Below are 15,787 nucleotides of genomic sequence, written 5' to 3'. Positions count from 1 at the left end.
TGGATACATCTCGCAAAAGTTTAAATTGTCTAATTAGTTGGTACATGTTGTGTACAACGTAAAGGGTGACGACTCTATGGTTCTGTCGAAAGTAATTCAAGTACATTAATTTTGAACTTTAAAAAAAAAACAGTAGTTAGTAATTACTTGGCGATAGGGTTTTTTGTAAGCTTGACTGAGTAGATACCACCCACTTATCAGATATTCTACTGCCAAAGAGCAATACTCAGTATTATTATTTTGAGGTTTTAAGGGTGAGTCAATTGTAACCGCAATATCTATGAGCTATGGTGACTACTTACCATCAAGTGGCCCATTTGCCTAATAAATACATTTAGTTTTATGTTGGTATTAATTAAGTCACGGAACTATTTTGTGACATTACTTATTTGAATATCACTGTTAATGATGTATATGTACATTAAAATAAAATTATATAAATAAATATATATTTTGATATAATAAGTCACATAACAAAAGTATTTTATATGCATATAGGTTTATTAGATAGTATTATCATTATTGTAAAAGTTATATTGTTACTAAATACGGCTAGTAAAGTTGTTTCCTATAGTACAATTTATAGTAATTATAATATAAATCTTTTTTGAAAATATTTCAAAAAGCAATTGACTATATATTGATCGTAGATAGTAACCAATTTATTTTATTTACAACTTGATGTATTTGATTGATTTCTAAATATTTGATTTCATAAAATGGATATTAAATATATTAATACAGTTATGGTAATCGTAAATAACCGACTTTCGACCGATTAATAAAGCAATTAATTTATATTTCTTTTGCAGATTGAATAATTTAAGACTAATGCTTTCTCTGTTCAATAAATACTACATTAACATTTAGTTTTATTAATTTAAATAAAATAAAATTTTAATTTAAGAGTTTGAATATATTAGAAATTGAGTTCAACATCTCCATAACGTGTGACCTTGACATCGCCGTAATGAATTTCACTTTTCTCTGTATAATTTGATATCGGGTTTGGTTGGTAAAAGTGAAAGTTTATTGCAGGAAAATCGAGTTGGCCCCTCCTTTGCCGCCAAAGCGCAAGTCAGCGAACGACAACTCCCTACTAGGACTGTCCATAGACAGGTATAATTAGATATTAAGTTTGAATTCTTTATGATCACTTTCACTTCCCTTCTTGTCGGGAAAAGTGAAAATTATCTACGATAACGGTACTCATAAGGCGAAACATTTTTTAAGGACTACATTCCATGCTTATATATATAATAATATATTTTTTCTTTGTGGATCAATCACGTGAAAATTAGTGAACGTATCAATCGAGATCGTGACCAAGACGCTATTAATTTTTTGAATGACGTTGATTATGCCCAGAGAAGCGGGCTGGTGACAGCTAGTACTACTATATTTTAAGATTTAAATTAATGCTATAATATTAAGTATTACATACTTAAGGATTAACTTTATTAAAATAGATGTTTTAAGTTATAATTCGCTTAATGATTTCTTATTATGTTTTTTCTAGATTGTCACTCCAGTCCCACAGCAGTGGCTCTCTAGATTCAATGCTCAACGTGTCTAATGATGAAGACAGAAACACACATGATTCTATGAACCATGAAGTATTTGTCACTCCCCCTAACTCTGATTTAGTTGGTAAGTAATTTAAACTATATCACACTAAATAATTATAAATGTTTATTTTTCTAATAATCGGTTTATTGGTTTTTTTTTGGTTACTTTTAACATAAACCAATAGAATTGATAAGATACTAATTGTAATTGACTCACTTGCTATGATTGTTATAAAGATTTATAAGAATATTTCGAGTATAAATTACAAATATGAAAATGCTTGATTATGGTTTGGTATTTGTTTTTCCTTATCTTGTTTGTTTATATTTTAAATTTAATAATAATTAATTAATAATTTATTATATATTTATTAATAACAGGCATGTGCAGTTGCAATAATATGAATGAAATGCGAACTTCAGTGGAGTCACACGAGTCTCATATGAACAATGTCCACGGCCACTCCAACCACAATCGGTGAGTAAATAATAGCCGGGTCGTATTCAACTCTACAAGTTTTATTTGTTCGAATGCATAATTATTACAAATTTACTTTATCTTTCTCCTCTATTTTTGTTCAGTCTATTTATTGTGCATTTTTTTTTTAATTTAAAGTTTCTCCAACGAATCCGGTTTCGTGTCGGTCGGTCACTCGGAGATATCAACAGAACAGAGTTTTACATCGACATTCTCCTCGCATCACTACTCTAGTCATACGGACAGGTGACAAATAATGCATCACTCACGTCACGTTTGATCCAACACTTGTTTGTTTTATGTTGTACACTCACTTGTTTGCATTACATTTTCGATAGCACTGAGGGAATTTGATTTGGTATCACAATCTTTATCCTTACTGTGTTATTATATATTATTATTATATTATTGTCAAAAATACTGTAAATAGAAATATATTTAAAAATGATATACCAAATGAAATTTCGACACAATAATTGAATTTCACTATTAACTCCACTCACCTTTGTTTTTGATTGTCTCGTGTCATGCTTCCTGTTATTGTTTGCAGTACTTTTGAAAGTACAGAGTATGTGAGCGAAATGAAGTGCACTCTGCAGAGCGTTGAGGGCCGCATGTTCAGTGTGAACTCGGTGGCCGCGCACAACTCCTCAAAGTGAGTGTCCGCTGCCGGTGCCGACAGCTCCGGCTTGGGACAATTGTTTTTACTGCTTTGTCACCTGGTTTTGACTATATTTTAACTGCGAACATTACACTCATTTGAATCTGATTAATTCCGCTATTCAGTCTTATTTAATTTCTTTTAGTGACTGAAGTCATTAATTTGGAATTGATTGTATGATTTAAGATTTAAGGTTCGCGGAATAGATTTGTAAACTTGTTGTACTAATACGGTTCTTCATTTTTTATATCATATTCGGGTTCCAGCCTTGATCATACCGTATTTAAGGGCTCCATGAATATAATATATACAATGGATAATATATATAGCAAAAGTTTGAAGTGGTGTAAAGTACAGTTTTAAAATTCTACAAGTTTTATAATACAAAAAAAATACCGATAAATCACTTAGTTATCATCATAGAGACAGTTTTGTCACTAATATTATTAATTAGAAGCACAAATTGCACGTTGCAACGATATATGTTTCATTTACTTGGATTTTAGAAGAAAAAATAAAATTTAGTAGAAGTAGAGTAACACCTGAGTAAAGTAGTATGACAATTTTCATCAATATCGACAATGTCATTTTTAAAAATAGAATATTTTTTCGATGAATGTAATTTTTACAGTCGTCGATGATTTATATTCGAGATTTTTAAAATAAATATCGAGTGAATCTGCCATAACCAGTGATCGTTACACGAGAGAATGTCCCCGCAGACTGGCGAGCATCACGTCGGACGACAGCGAGACGCCGCCCGAGCTGCCCGTCAAGACGCGCCGCGCCGTGCGCGCCGACATGCAGCAGTACTTCCCCAACGTCGAGATCAGGTGCACTGCTACATCTATTTCGTATTTCAAGTCATGTATAGTGACAGCTTGCAATTAATAATTTATTAGGAGTTCAGCAATCTTAAAAATTGATTAGAAATAATATATTTGTATAAACAATAAAATAATCATTACGTATTGTGCATAATTTACATGCCAACTCTTTGCTCACACAGAAAAACGCCGCCATTCTCGCTGCACGAGGCGCGGCCGCACACTCTCGCAGAGCACAACCACCAGCGACCGCCGCCGCTCCCGCTCAAGAAGAAACACAGTCAGTATCTGTATAATAATAATGCGCCCAATGTTAGACATATACGTCTGAAATATATATATATATCCTTCATTTCATTAGACCTTGTACTATGCTGCTATTGATGAAATATATACGAAATTAGTAATAAACAGCTATTTGAGAATACTGTAAAATCCGATTAGTGCGACTTCTTCTGTAGAAGCCAACCGTATTAAGCAACGTAGATGCAAGCTCAAGTATGGTTTGCATAAAAATTAAACTAAAAACGTTCGATTATACTCAGGTAAAGCACAGTCTTATAACACCTTTTATTGGATGGACTGCATTAACTGGACGATGATGATGGTTCTCCTTACGAAAACCTACAAGCAGGAAATAATATACTACGCAACACAGGGAACAATATCTTTTTCCTTTGGGGATAAGAGAGCTTAGAGTATGTCGCATTAAATAATTAAATTGGTGTTATAGTTATATTAAAAAGCTGACGACTGTAATGTAACTCTTTGAAAGGAGTTATATTTTTGAAAAACATAAACGAACAAAAATATATATATATATATGATATAGCAGATAGATGGGTCGTTCACTTAATACGACGTAATATCGAAAGTCGTTCTATCCGGATTGTACTGTATTTAAAAATACTTTTCTACTATTTATTTTCACAAGTTGTAATTAAATGTTATGGAAGCTTCTGGTGATCGGAAAATTTCATCAAAATAAATACTAATAACAATACTTGAATAATAAATAACAAGTCTTCAGATAGATTCTAATAGGAATAACTACCAAAGGTTTTTCTTATATATATTTATGTAGCTCTATGATTTTGTGTTAAATATAAATGATATAATATTTATTAAATATTTGCTGTCTCAGATCATCGTCGTCAAGTCGACACTACGTTAGCATAAATAATTCTTGTGTTGTTGTTTTAGATGTATGAATGTCACAATAGTGATGATTTTTGACTGCATGTAGCATATTTGTTGAAAGTGAGAATGTGGAATCTTTTCTATTTCACGAATCAATGCTATTTCTGAAAATGTACACGACTTTCAAGTGTATGTGTGTCTAATTTTCTATTTCTAATTTGTCTGTAAAATTCTTAAATACAATATGATGACATAATGTTCGTGTCGTCGGTGCTGTTTACTGTTCCACTTTGTCCTCTATTAATGTTTGGCTACTGGGAATTTCTCAAATGGATCAATGATAAAGTAGATACAGTTAATTCGGTAAAAGAAATAACTAATGTTCTGTATAAAATGTGTTTTAAGATATATAAAGTAACAAATATTGATTCTTTTCTCTTGCATTTGTTATGATTAAGCCGAATTAACTGTCTCTTGTATGCCAAAATCGGGGTTTATTAATGTTTAATAAAGTGGGGGTTATAACGGCATGTTTGTCTGTTGTGCCGGTGCGGCGCCGCAGTGTTTCAAAGCGTCGCGTACAGCGGTGAGTGGAATGCATGCTCGCTACTGCCTCCCACAGCTCGCCCGATACGAGATGCCTCAGCCTAGCGCTGCTATACCCTGAGATACGGCAGCCCCATCAGTTGCGACATTGTTAATATAACCGAGTCTGAGCTGCGTAACGATATGTTTTTCGCAAACTGTAATTGTTTTATGACGTAACAATACTATGTAAACAATATTATAGTCATTAATTTTAGTGCGTTATTAATTTTACAAAATAGTTATATAATTTATGTATCTATTTCGCACTCGCATAAATAAACTTCATTTTAATTAAATTTAAGTCAGTCAACTGGTTGGACCGTTAGTATCTGAGAGTAATTTAGCGGTGAAACTCGTCGACTCCAAATAGTTGGACGGATTGGAGAACTTCATGTGCCTCTAGCTTTCACGATACATTTTAATACCAGTAAAACCGCTTGCTTATCACTTATGGCTTACACTGCTTTATTTTGTGTCAGTTATTAACATAAACGGAATTTCGCATTGTTAATTATCACCTGAGATGATGAATGTACTTAACGCTTCATTACGGCGCCTTTGCTGTTTTATTAGGCGGCATAGAAGAACATGTTACGCATTTGTTACTAGACAACGTTTTTTTGGCAATTTTATTTTTTTGTGATTTTATATTTCGAACTATTTTTTCCAGTAATGGCTTACATGGAAATGTTTGGAAACTGCAGTCACACGCTCAACGCTCATCCTCCGATCAATCCCGAGGCTCCGCCGGACATGTTTCGGCATTCAATACACACATATAATTTAACCAGGTAATTGTTTTGATATTAAATTTCTATGTTCTGTATCAGTGTTCGCATACATACTGACTTGTAGAACTCGTTTATTGAATCGGGTAAAGAAACCGTATTTCTTATCTATTAAACATACAATAAAATGAAACTTAGCTGATGACATTGTTAATTAACACATATTATATGTGGGTCAATGCACAATAAATCTTTAATCTTTTGTTTCTGAGTAAATACCTATAGTAACTAATGCGTAATTTATTTTATTAGTCCTAATTATTTTTTTTGTATATTTGATAACGCGTGTATGTTTTTAGTGCACAACATTCTAGTACTGGAACAATAAGCGTGGGTCACCACCAGATGCAAAGGACTATGGCTTCGTCGTTAACGGTTCAACATTTGAGTACACCACCTTTGAGGTTTGTATAAAAAAATCAAAATATATTTTATTCAAATAGATTCTCACAAGTAATTTTGGATAGTCATAGAGGGGCTAGAACAACCTGCAAGAAACTCAGGAAGTATTTTTGTTTTACTAATTCAAATATACATATTTAATAATTTTAAAATCTATATGCTGCTGAAAATCAATGAATATTCAATATAGCCTTTTTATTAACATATTACATCATGTAAAATATAATGTTTTATTTGATAAAGATTTGTAACATAAACTTTAAATTGTTTGTGTTTTAAATAGTCCTATAATATTTTATTACTCTTTCAACTTGTATACAAAATCAACTTCAAATTATTTTAAAATGTTTTGTTTCCTTATCTATAATGTTATATTTTTAGTAGTTCGATAGCCATGTTATTATTTTATAACTTGTGAAATTTTAAACAATTATTTAGAGAGTATTGTTGCTCAATATTTTATATATCAACAGTGGTTCCGAAGATTCCGTCAGTATGAAGACATCGAGCAGAACTAGTCCAGTACCTCCCGAGCCTCCAGCTCTACCACCAAAGATGAATAAGACTAAACAGGTATAGTAAATTCATTCATTAACTTTACATGAATATGTTATGTTACATTAAAATGTATTAATAATATTTTTTGTTTATTCGACAGATATCAATGAATTCGAGTAACGAACTGCTACCCCCACCTTCGCCGCGGCCGTCTTCAAACAACAGTTCAGCTGATGAATCCATGCTCAATAACGTGGTGCGTTATCATTTTATTTGCATTATTTTAGAATTGCTGTACGCACCTACTTTTTCGTTTAATACGATAATGCCCGTGCAGTGCATAAAAACATAAAATCTGTTAAACAAATGTGTTTTCTTCTTATAGAGTACAGACGACCTGTATGTGAGCTCGTCATCCCCGGGCAAGTTTCCTGTTGACGAGGAGGAATTAGATAGACTTGTGCCTCTGCCTTCTCCCGTGCCCTCACAGGTATATTTATAAAAGTTAATATACATATGGATAAAAGTAATGACTTTTAATACTTCGAAATTGAATAATATACTGACTGTTACAAAATATATATCTCTATTTATAGAGAAGTGAAAGCAGCTCAGAACCTGTACAACAAGTATCCGAAACAAATGACACAATCACATCCGACTCCGAGGATATAATTCTGCAGACGGACATTAGTGGTTGGCTCCTTCTGAAAGGCACCACCAAGGAGGGTTCCGAAGTGCGCGAGGTTCGCGGCGGCCACCCAGACGCCTTAATAGTACTCGCCACTAAAGCTACCAAAGGTACTTTTTAATAACGTAATATTTTTCAACATATTTTTTCTTAATCATTACAGTCATACCATCATTGGGATGTGGTTAAATAACTAATCACAAATGATGCCATATTATTACAATAAGTTAACTAATGTGGAGAAGGGTTTAAACATTAATTGGAAGTTAACAAAGCATGTCATAAAAGAAGATATGGTTATGGCACAAAATATTTTTTTTACTTTTAAAAAACCGTTATTTTATATTAAAAAAAAAAACCGAATTGGCATCGCTTCTAACCTCTTAACTTTCATGCTTTCACTTTACAGAAACGGACGAGTGTAAGTGAATCATAGTATGAGGGCTGACAGACACTAGCTGGTTGAATACTAATATTATTATTATAGCTTAGCTGGTCTCGCTTCATATGGTTTTTAGAGGCACTCTTGATTTGTAAATTATATAAGTACTATATTACTGGATATACTAAATTTTCACGCGATTTGCTGGCGTTGAGACTCACACAACTAATAAAGAAAAGAGCATGAAATATTTTAAATTTAGATAAAATATTTGTATTTGTATTTATGAATTATATAATGATAAATAGTACTGTAACGTTTGAAGCACACGGCTTTAGCTTAGTGTTTGTGTAACACATTTTGTTTGTAATAGCTTTAGAGAAATTAGTTTGCAAACAAAATGGTGTTACCAGTTTGAAAATTTAGCTTGGCCTTTTTTATAACGTTGATGTAACCAGTACAAAGAACAGTGTTGTTATATAACAAAAGTGTTTCTATCATTTAACTGTTTCTGTAATATAGTATTTTAAAGTACACCTCTGTAAAAAAAAAACAACATGTACTGCACTCGTCTACATCAATCGTTAGCTTTTAAACAAGTCGTTTTACCGTCTCAACCTCAACACAAGTGTACGTGTGCAGATTTCGCGTACCAGGAAGCGTTTCTGGCGACGTACAGGACGTGGGTGCCGCCGGGCGAGTTGGTGCGCAAGCTGGTGCGGCGCGCGCACCACTACCGCCCGCGACCGCACGAGCTGCGCTCCACGCTCAGTCTGCTCACCCGGGTCGTGGCCGACCTCACGTGAGTAGACTGTTCATTGAGCAGAGGCAGACATCTTTAAACTGCCTATATCAAATGCAATGTTAATAATCATCTTATTGAATACAGTGATTGTGTGTCGATGGCATACACACTACTGCGCACAGACAAAAGAGATATCCCATTATTCACATTCCCAAAACATAACATTTGTTTTTAAAATTCAGGTCAATTCTTTATTATAAAATTTATGTAGTAGTTAGGACGGCATACATCACTATAATCCCAATAATTCTCTTAAGTATTTCTTAGCAGATTATATTTATTTTTAGAATGGGTGACCTAGATCGAACGTTAATGCAAGAAATTATGGAATTCATATATTGGCTTGTTGAAACGGAGGAGCTCCCTATATCGAAAGCTCTAAGACAAATACTAGTTGATAAACAGAAACAGTTACATTTCCAAAATGTGAGTATTTACTGATAAATGAGTATCTATAGTGTGAATATTTTGAAATTATAAATGTACATGTTGTTTATTTTATTTTATAGACAAATAACAAATACGAATACGACATGCCCTGTTATGGTACCGTATCCCTTCGGCGGGATACGTTACTAGACTTCAAAGCCAGTGAGTTAGCTGAACAGATGACGTTACTAGACTCAGCTTTATTCGTGCGTATAACGACCGCGGAGGTGCTCTCATGGCCCCGCGACCAGTCTGAGGAGAGCTCGCCCAATTTGACGAGGTTTACCGAGCACTTCAACAAGATGAGTTACTGGGCACGCTCCAGGATATTAGAACAGGTGAGTTTTTATCAGTTTGTGAATCGATGACTTAAAAAGATAATATGTTGGTCATCACCATCACGATGCGAAAAACTAAGCGCATTTTGTAAATAATTAAAATTTGTGACTATATAATAATTCGGAAGCCCACACGTCACGGTCACATCAAGTATTGAAAGTTCACAACTCTGTGTCGTGCATATTTGTCCGCAAATGATTTTAATACGCTCGAGTTTTTCAGTACGAAGCGCGCGAGCGGGAGAAGTACGCGAGCAAAGTGCTGAAGGTGATGAAGGCTCTCCGCAAGCTGAACAACTTCAACTCGTACCTGGCGCTGGTGTCGGCGCTGGACTGCCCGCCCGTGCGGCGCCTGGGCTGGCCGCGCGCTGTGGCCGACGCGCTGCGCGACCACTGCGCGCTCATCGACTCCTCGCACTCCTTCCGCGCCTACCGCAACGCGCTCGCCGACACGCAGCCGCCCTGCATACCCTACATGTGACTGCCCCGTTGTTACACTAGATTGACTAACTCTTTGTATAAGTAAATAAAACATACGACGTGAGCGTAGTAAAAATTTTGTAACAAGCTAGGATACATTTGTTAGAGACATGGATACACATTTTTGATAATTTACTAGAGGCTTATTATTTTATATATGTTTACAGTGGCTTATTCCTTCAAGATCTTACGTTCGTACACGTGGGTAACCCGGATCTGCTCCCCGACGGCAGCATTAACTTCACGAAACGATGGCAGCAGTATAATATAATGGAAAACATGAAACGTTTCCACAAAGAGTGAGTCCTTTGAGACATAAATGATTTCGCTCTATCGTCGGTCCAACTCGATACACTCGAATGAAAACGCATTTACTTTCCAGGCAGTACAAGTTCAAGAAGAACGAGCGCATTCAGGCCATGTTCAACGAGTTCGACGACGTGCTCAGCGAGGAGACCATGTGGCAGATCTCGGAGACCATCAAGCCGCGCGGCGGGCGTTCGCGCAACGCGTCCGCGCCCTCGCCGCCCGCGCCGCCCGCGCCGCCCGCGCCGCCCGTCGCCGCCACGGCCGCCACGTGCGTACACACTCGTCTATACCGACATCGAGCTTCCTTGCGCCTTTCGGGGTAGAGAGAGGATAGAGTAGTCTATGCAGTTCTTCAGCCCACAAAATATTTGTGCAAAAAGTCACAAGTCGATCCGTCGCCAGACGACTGAACACGCTATTATTTAGCGTTTTAGTAGCGATTTTGAATATTAGTTGTAATTGAACGGATGTCGTATAATATATGGGTATAATACATGGCAAGATCATGACATTCATGAGTACTTCTTTCTTTTCACAGGTAAAACGAACCAAATCCAAAGAATAAATATGGAGAAGAAAGAGAAGAAACGACTCGACATAAATGTGAGATTTTATCTATGAGGAATTGTTTAAATTAGATAAAATATTGTGATTATCTGTCCTAAAATGGCCTAATTATTTTTAGTGTATTTATTGGTAAATGCGATTAAAACTGTGATTGGTCCGATTGTGTATAGAACGCTTAAAACATGTTAGCTTACTGGCACTTGGTTTGAGACTTGTACTATAATATTTAAAGTCTATAATATTACAACATAATTTGTATCATAAAAAGTCAAAACGATGAGAGCTAATATTAATTAACGTAATCCGGAACCAAATCAATAATTGTCATCATATAATCCAGTCAAAGTGAACATGAAGTTTCAAAAATCGAATAATTTTATTGGATGATATCTTTGAATAAAATCCCTATCAGTATTCCTACCGTTACTGGCATACATATCAGCATGTGACTTGCATAGTTTCTTACAGTGAAATACGACGCATAGAAGTATAGTGTAACTGATATTCTTCTAGTTGTTGTGATTTGCCGTTGATGTCATAATATTACAAACATAATTATAAACAGACTTCGAAAGCTAAATTTCAATACATCGAATTAGAGGAATTCTTTGAAATTTGTAAGTAGTGGACGAGTTGCTATATTATTAGTGATAGTGTTAAGCGTAGCGCGTGGTGAAACTAATTTCATGAAATTTGTATTTAAAGATAAATAATCTACAGTGATTACTGAAAGAGCATTTTATATGAACATTATAGATCTTTCGCTGTTATGGTAGTATTGTGTATCTGTATCTAATTTTCAAAAATTTCGACTTGTTATGTGATATTTGTAATGTCAGTTAAATTATACATAATGTGCACGTTACCTGCCTTAGCGAATAAGAAATGGGACAAATCCTCTAAAATCCAGAAAGAAATTAAACCGTTTACAATGGTATCGAAGGTGAGACGGATTTTCTCAACCTGTATCATTCTCAATTGAACAATATAAATAGCAATAATAAAATTACAATTAAAATTACAGTTTATTAATATTACAGAAATGTATGCCTTTGTAGATTAAGATTATAATGACATTTTACTGTTAACTTATATGAACTGTTTGTAATGACAAGGAACAAGGAAGTTGGTGAGGTTGGAAAATGTTTGAAATTGTATACATCTAGTCAAATGGGGCTTCCATAGCTAATAATGGTACTGAACACGACCCCGTGCTATATTTCATGAAATAATCAACAATACATATCAGAAATATTGTGTGCCAAATGTTGATATTGAGAAATGTCCCATTTCAAATATAAATATATATTTTCGAAACGTATGCAGTTGCTTATTTTCATAGTAGTGACTGACCAGAGTTATTAAATGCATATTTATTTAATAATGTTTCATCTTTCGCTTACGTTCATCTGGTCAGCTGTGAGAGATGTATAAAAATTCTACTGCAACATACTTAGGTCAGTTAAGGTTGGTTCTCGCTATTCTATTTTATAAATAAATTTACATACTGTGTATTTGTAATATTCGTACTACATTTAGTGCGTCTTCGCAAATTGTTTAGATAGCTTAATAAAAAAAATTATAACTGAGATAATTCACGCACTAATACTACGTGTCAACTGATATAGTTTCACATTTAGTTTGTATAACGCGACATTCTGAAGAGTTGGATGTGTTTAAAGTACTGAGACGGTGAGATTTGTGTCCGATATTCGTGTCTCAGTCCATGTTGTGGTTTTTGCAAAGCTCGAGACGGCAACACACAGCTTATATACTGCAGATTTCATTTATACTAAGTATATTATGCGACGCAATATTTTACGCGTGTTCTAATAATAAAATTTGATACATATTATTATTTTTGATAATCAGAAATTATATTTTTCCTATAAATTGTCGCCTCCAAGGTGACAAAATGTTTACGAGAAATCATACTTTTGAGATCTAAACTTGTTTATAACGGAAGTGTTTGTGTCATTTTACTATTTATTAAAAGCTTAGGACGCAGCCAAGGATCTATTGTAGCGATAGACTAATTAGGAGTCGATTGTTTCTATTTATAATAGAAAATTTCTATGGGAGTAAAACATAGATACAATAAACGATTTTAAATGGTAATTAGAGATAATACAAAATAATCGTACACGGTTTAATTAATTTGCCTTAAGACGATCGAGTCTTGAAATAGCAATAATTTTTTTTATCGTAGAATCGCTGCACGTTTGTGATAATAATCACTCATTCGAGTGCCGCTTACTACTCGGTTGACGTCCTCTATACGTAGACAAATTATATTAGAGAAATATTAGCCTTAAGCATACATAAACCCCATTTATCTGCCGAATCATTGCGGATACGATTACATCTTTAGTCGCTATTATAATAAATAGTAAGACAACATTATTTCATTTTCGATGAACTATTGCATACAAGATACAAGACTATGAATAGCTCGTCGGAGACAAATAACTTTGTGTTTGTGTTGTGTTATTGTGACAGACCTTTATGAATATTTCATCGTCGACCATTGAAATAGTGTGATTAGATAAATTAATTTATCCAATAAATAAATTATTGAAATTTTATAAACATTGGATGTGATTTTATTTAATTATATTATTTGTTGTACCCGAGGTTTGTCACGATATGGTTTACTTTGAAATGTTTAGGCATAGTTGTCATGACACGGTATAATGTATTTTGCAGTGTAGTTCGATAATGTAATTACAACGATCTGGTAGTGTTGTATCTTTTGGGATAAACAGCCCACGCAATAAATAACTAGACCAATATTTAGAATATTTTACAGTGCTTTATTGATACGATGTGCTGATATTGTAATTTGTATGTAAAAATAATTTGAACCGTAGTTAAGTTGGTAGGTATGTTACCATTTTTATGATTGTTTTTGGACCTATTTCGTAGCGTTTTAAAGAGACCGTCACTATTGAAGACTAAATCCATAAACGAAATTAATAAAGGCTATTTATTATTATAAGTATAAAAAAGAAGATAATTCGTAGCCAATTATTTATAAATGAAATGATTAGTCCAATATCGATAGTCACTTTTAAAAGATACGTAATGAGGTCGCTTATGTCGTATATATTTATTTAGCGTACCGTAATATTCTGTAACTTTTTGGTACATAATTAATTGAAATATATTAAAGACTGCCTAAATTAATAACTCAGTATAATTGATGTGTAAACTAGCGACAGTGTTTCTTCAAACGTCTTCATTGTATCACTGTAGTTGTTTGTTACTACAAGTATTTAGAGAGAATCGCCTATTACAAAGGTATTGTAGTTTCTATGGTAATTGTTTAGTAGCGATGTCGATATTTATTGATTTTTTTTTATAACGATGTCACTTTAGAACAGCTTACATTGTTGTATTAGCAAGTTCAGTATTATGTTTAAAGTAATGCCATACTTGTATCAAATGGATTTATATTATTTCGTTTTATATGCGATTGTTTACTTATACGTTTACTTTAGTATTTCTTTTTTTATACATAAATACGATTTATTTGTACATTTCTCTTAATTAGTTTCGCATAACATTGTATCTGAATTGCATGCTTATTTGTACAGTTTACATTTGTGTGTCAAGTTTTCTTTGTAATTATTTTGTAATATAAATATAGCACGTTATTTACAATCTGATAAAGTATGTTGTTTTATTTATTTTTGTCTTGTAAGTATATTAAAATAACGGCATCGAATGATGATGACGATGTTGTCCTGACCAATTTCAGTGCGGCCCACCTTCAAGGGGATCAGCCATGTACGCAAGACAGTGCACTAGTAGGTGTGCAAACACAGGTGTACTTTATATCTCTTCACTCTTATAATCCGATGGCACGGTAAATTCGACAAGACCAGAAAGAGTTCAGGCCCAGGACTTTCGTGACTTAATGGTCACGGGAGTGTACGCACTTCTAATTTCCAAATTCCGGGCTTTTAATGAGAATTTTTTCCACAGAAAAACTCAATAACTTTTATATGGTTCTGACGTGGGGGTTGAACTAAGAACCCCAGGATCTGTAGCCTTACAACTACTAGACGAACGAGGCAGTCGTGGCATCGAATATTTGGTATGTCTATTTATTATCCGCTCGTCAAACATTTAGCCGCTTCCGAACTTATTAAAACATCTGAAGAACTGTAAAACATTATTAGATATCGGAACTATAATGATTGCCAAATATAGTAGGGTCGTGTAGGGTCACTATACAAATCACGCACCACTTGGACAGAGTCACCTGTGTCGCTCCGTTGTGGCTATATCTTGCTTCGCACAACGGACTACGTACGAAACCTTTAAAATATTTTACAAAAAAATATTCAAATATAAAAATGAACTATTGTATTATAAATAAATAAAGAAAGGATGAAACCTATAAAGAATTTATCTTTTCAAAATGTATTATTATTTTCCATGGCCTTGTTTGTGTTTTCGCGCCAACTACGACTATGGCGACGAGGTACATAATATGGACCGTCTTTTTTAATTTTATTGATTTTTCCGGTCCAAGACAAAACGTTCTTTGACTTTGAGTGTTGGTCGATGGGTGGTTAGGTCGATAATCATATATAGCAACATATTATATTTGTAAAAAAAAAAACAAAAGAAAATTTATACGAAAATCAGAATTATACGCTTGGTATATGTATACTACTATTGGCCTTACCTTATTTTTGTATACAGAGTTATCTTATAAGGATTAAACTGAATCTATTAGTAAAAAAAAATTACAAATTTATTTTTAAACTGACATGTTAGAATCGCTTCATCTATTTTAAATAGTTCTTTACATTCTTCGTAATGTAG

The 15,787-nt window shown here is 33.9% G+C and overlaps 1 protein-coding gene across 8 annotated transcripts in view; it reads left to right on the top strand.

The window, feature by feature from the left end:
- The window catches only part of C3g (C3G guanyl-nucleotide exchange factor), a 36,745-nt gene extending 22,122 nt beyond the window's left edge, over window positions 1-14,623 (top strand). For 4 of the 8 annotated variants that reach the window (XM_026628980.2, XM_064220975.1, XM_026628982.2 and 1 more), the window contains 22 exons: window positions 1,039-1,119; window positions 1,520-1,650; window positions 1,950-2,046; window positions 2,185-2,292; window positions 2,597-2,701; window positions 3,430-3,540; window positions 3,717-3,814; window positions 5,237-5,260; window positions 5,933-6,053; window positions 6,350-6,454; window positions 6,926-7,025; window positions 7,111-7,206; window positions 7,336-7,440; window positions 7,547-7,751; window positions 8,051-8,062; window positions 8,666-8,825; window positions 9,116-9,254; window positions 9,338-9,595; window positions 9,819-10,072; window positions 10,243-10,374; window positions 10,458-10,652; window positions 10,923-14,623. In XM_026628980.2, coding sequence (XP_026484765.2) covers window positions 1,039-1,119; window positions 1,520-1,650; window positions 1,950-2,046; window positions 2,185-2,292; window positions 2,597-2,701; window positions 3,430-3,540; window positions 3,717-3,814; window positions 5,237-5,260; window positions 5,933-6,053; window positions 6,350-6,454; window positions 6,926-7,025; window positions 7,111-7,206; window positions 7,336-7,440; window positions 7,547-7,751; window positions 8,051-8,062; window positions 8,666-8,825; window positions 9,116-9,254; window positions 9,338-9,595; window positions 9,819-10,072; window positions 10,243-10,374; window positions 10,458-10,652; window positions 10,923-10,926 — 2,641 coding nt within the window. In that variant the 3' untranslated portion in view covers window positions 10,927-14,623. The remainder of the gene's footprint in view (window positions 1-1,038; window positions 1,120-1,519; window positions 1,651-1,949; window positions 2,047-2,184; window positions 2,293-2,596; window positions 2,702-3,429; window positions 3,541-3,716; window positions 3,815-5,236; window positions 5,261-5,932; window positions 6,054-6,349; window positions 6,455-6,925; window positions 7,026-7,110; window positions 7,207-7,335; window positions 7,441-7,546; window positions 7,752-8,050; window positions 8,063-8,665; window positions 8,826-9,115; window positions 9,255-9,337; window positions 9,596-9,818; window positions 10,073-10,242; window positions 10,375-10,457; window positions 10,653-10,922) is intronic. The other 4 variants (XM_026628978.2, XM_026628977.2, XM_026628976.2 and 1 more) reach the window with 4 other exon arrangements.
- Window positions 14,624-15,787: the final 1,164 nt, after the last annotated feature.

Source organism: Vanessa tameamea, chromosome 5, assembly GCF_037043105.1.
Source record: "Vanessa tameamea isolate UH-Manoa-2023 chromosome 5, ilVanTame1 primary haplotype, whole genome shotgun sequence".
NCBI lineage: Eukaryota > Metazoa > Arthropoda > Insecta > Lepidoptera > Nymphalidae > Vanessa > Vanessa tameamea.
The sequence above is the reverse complement of the archived record's forward strand: the minus strand, read 5'-3'. Positions and strand labels throughout refer to the sequence as shown.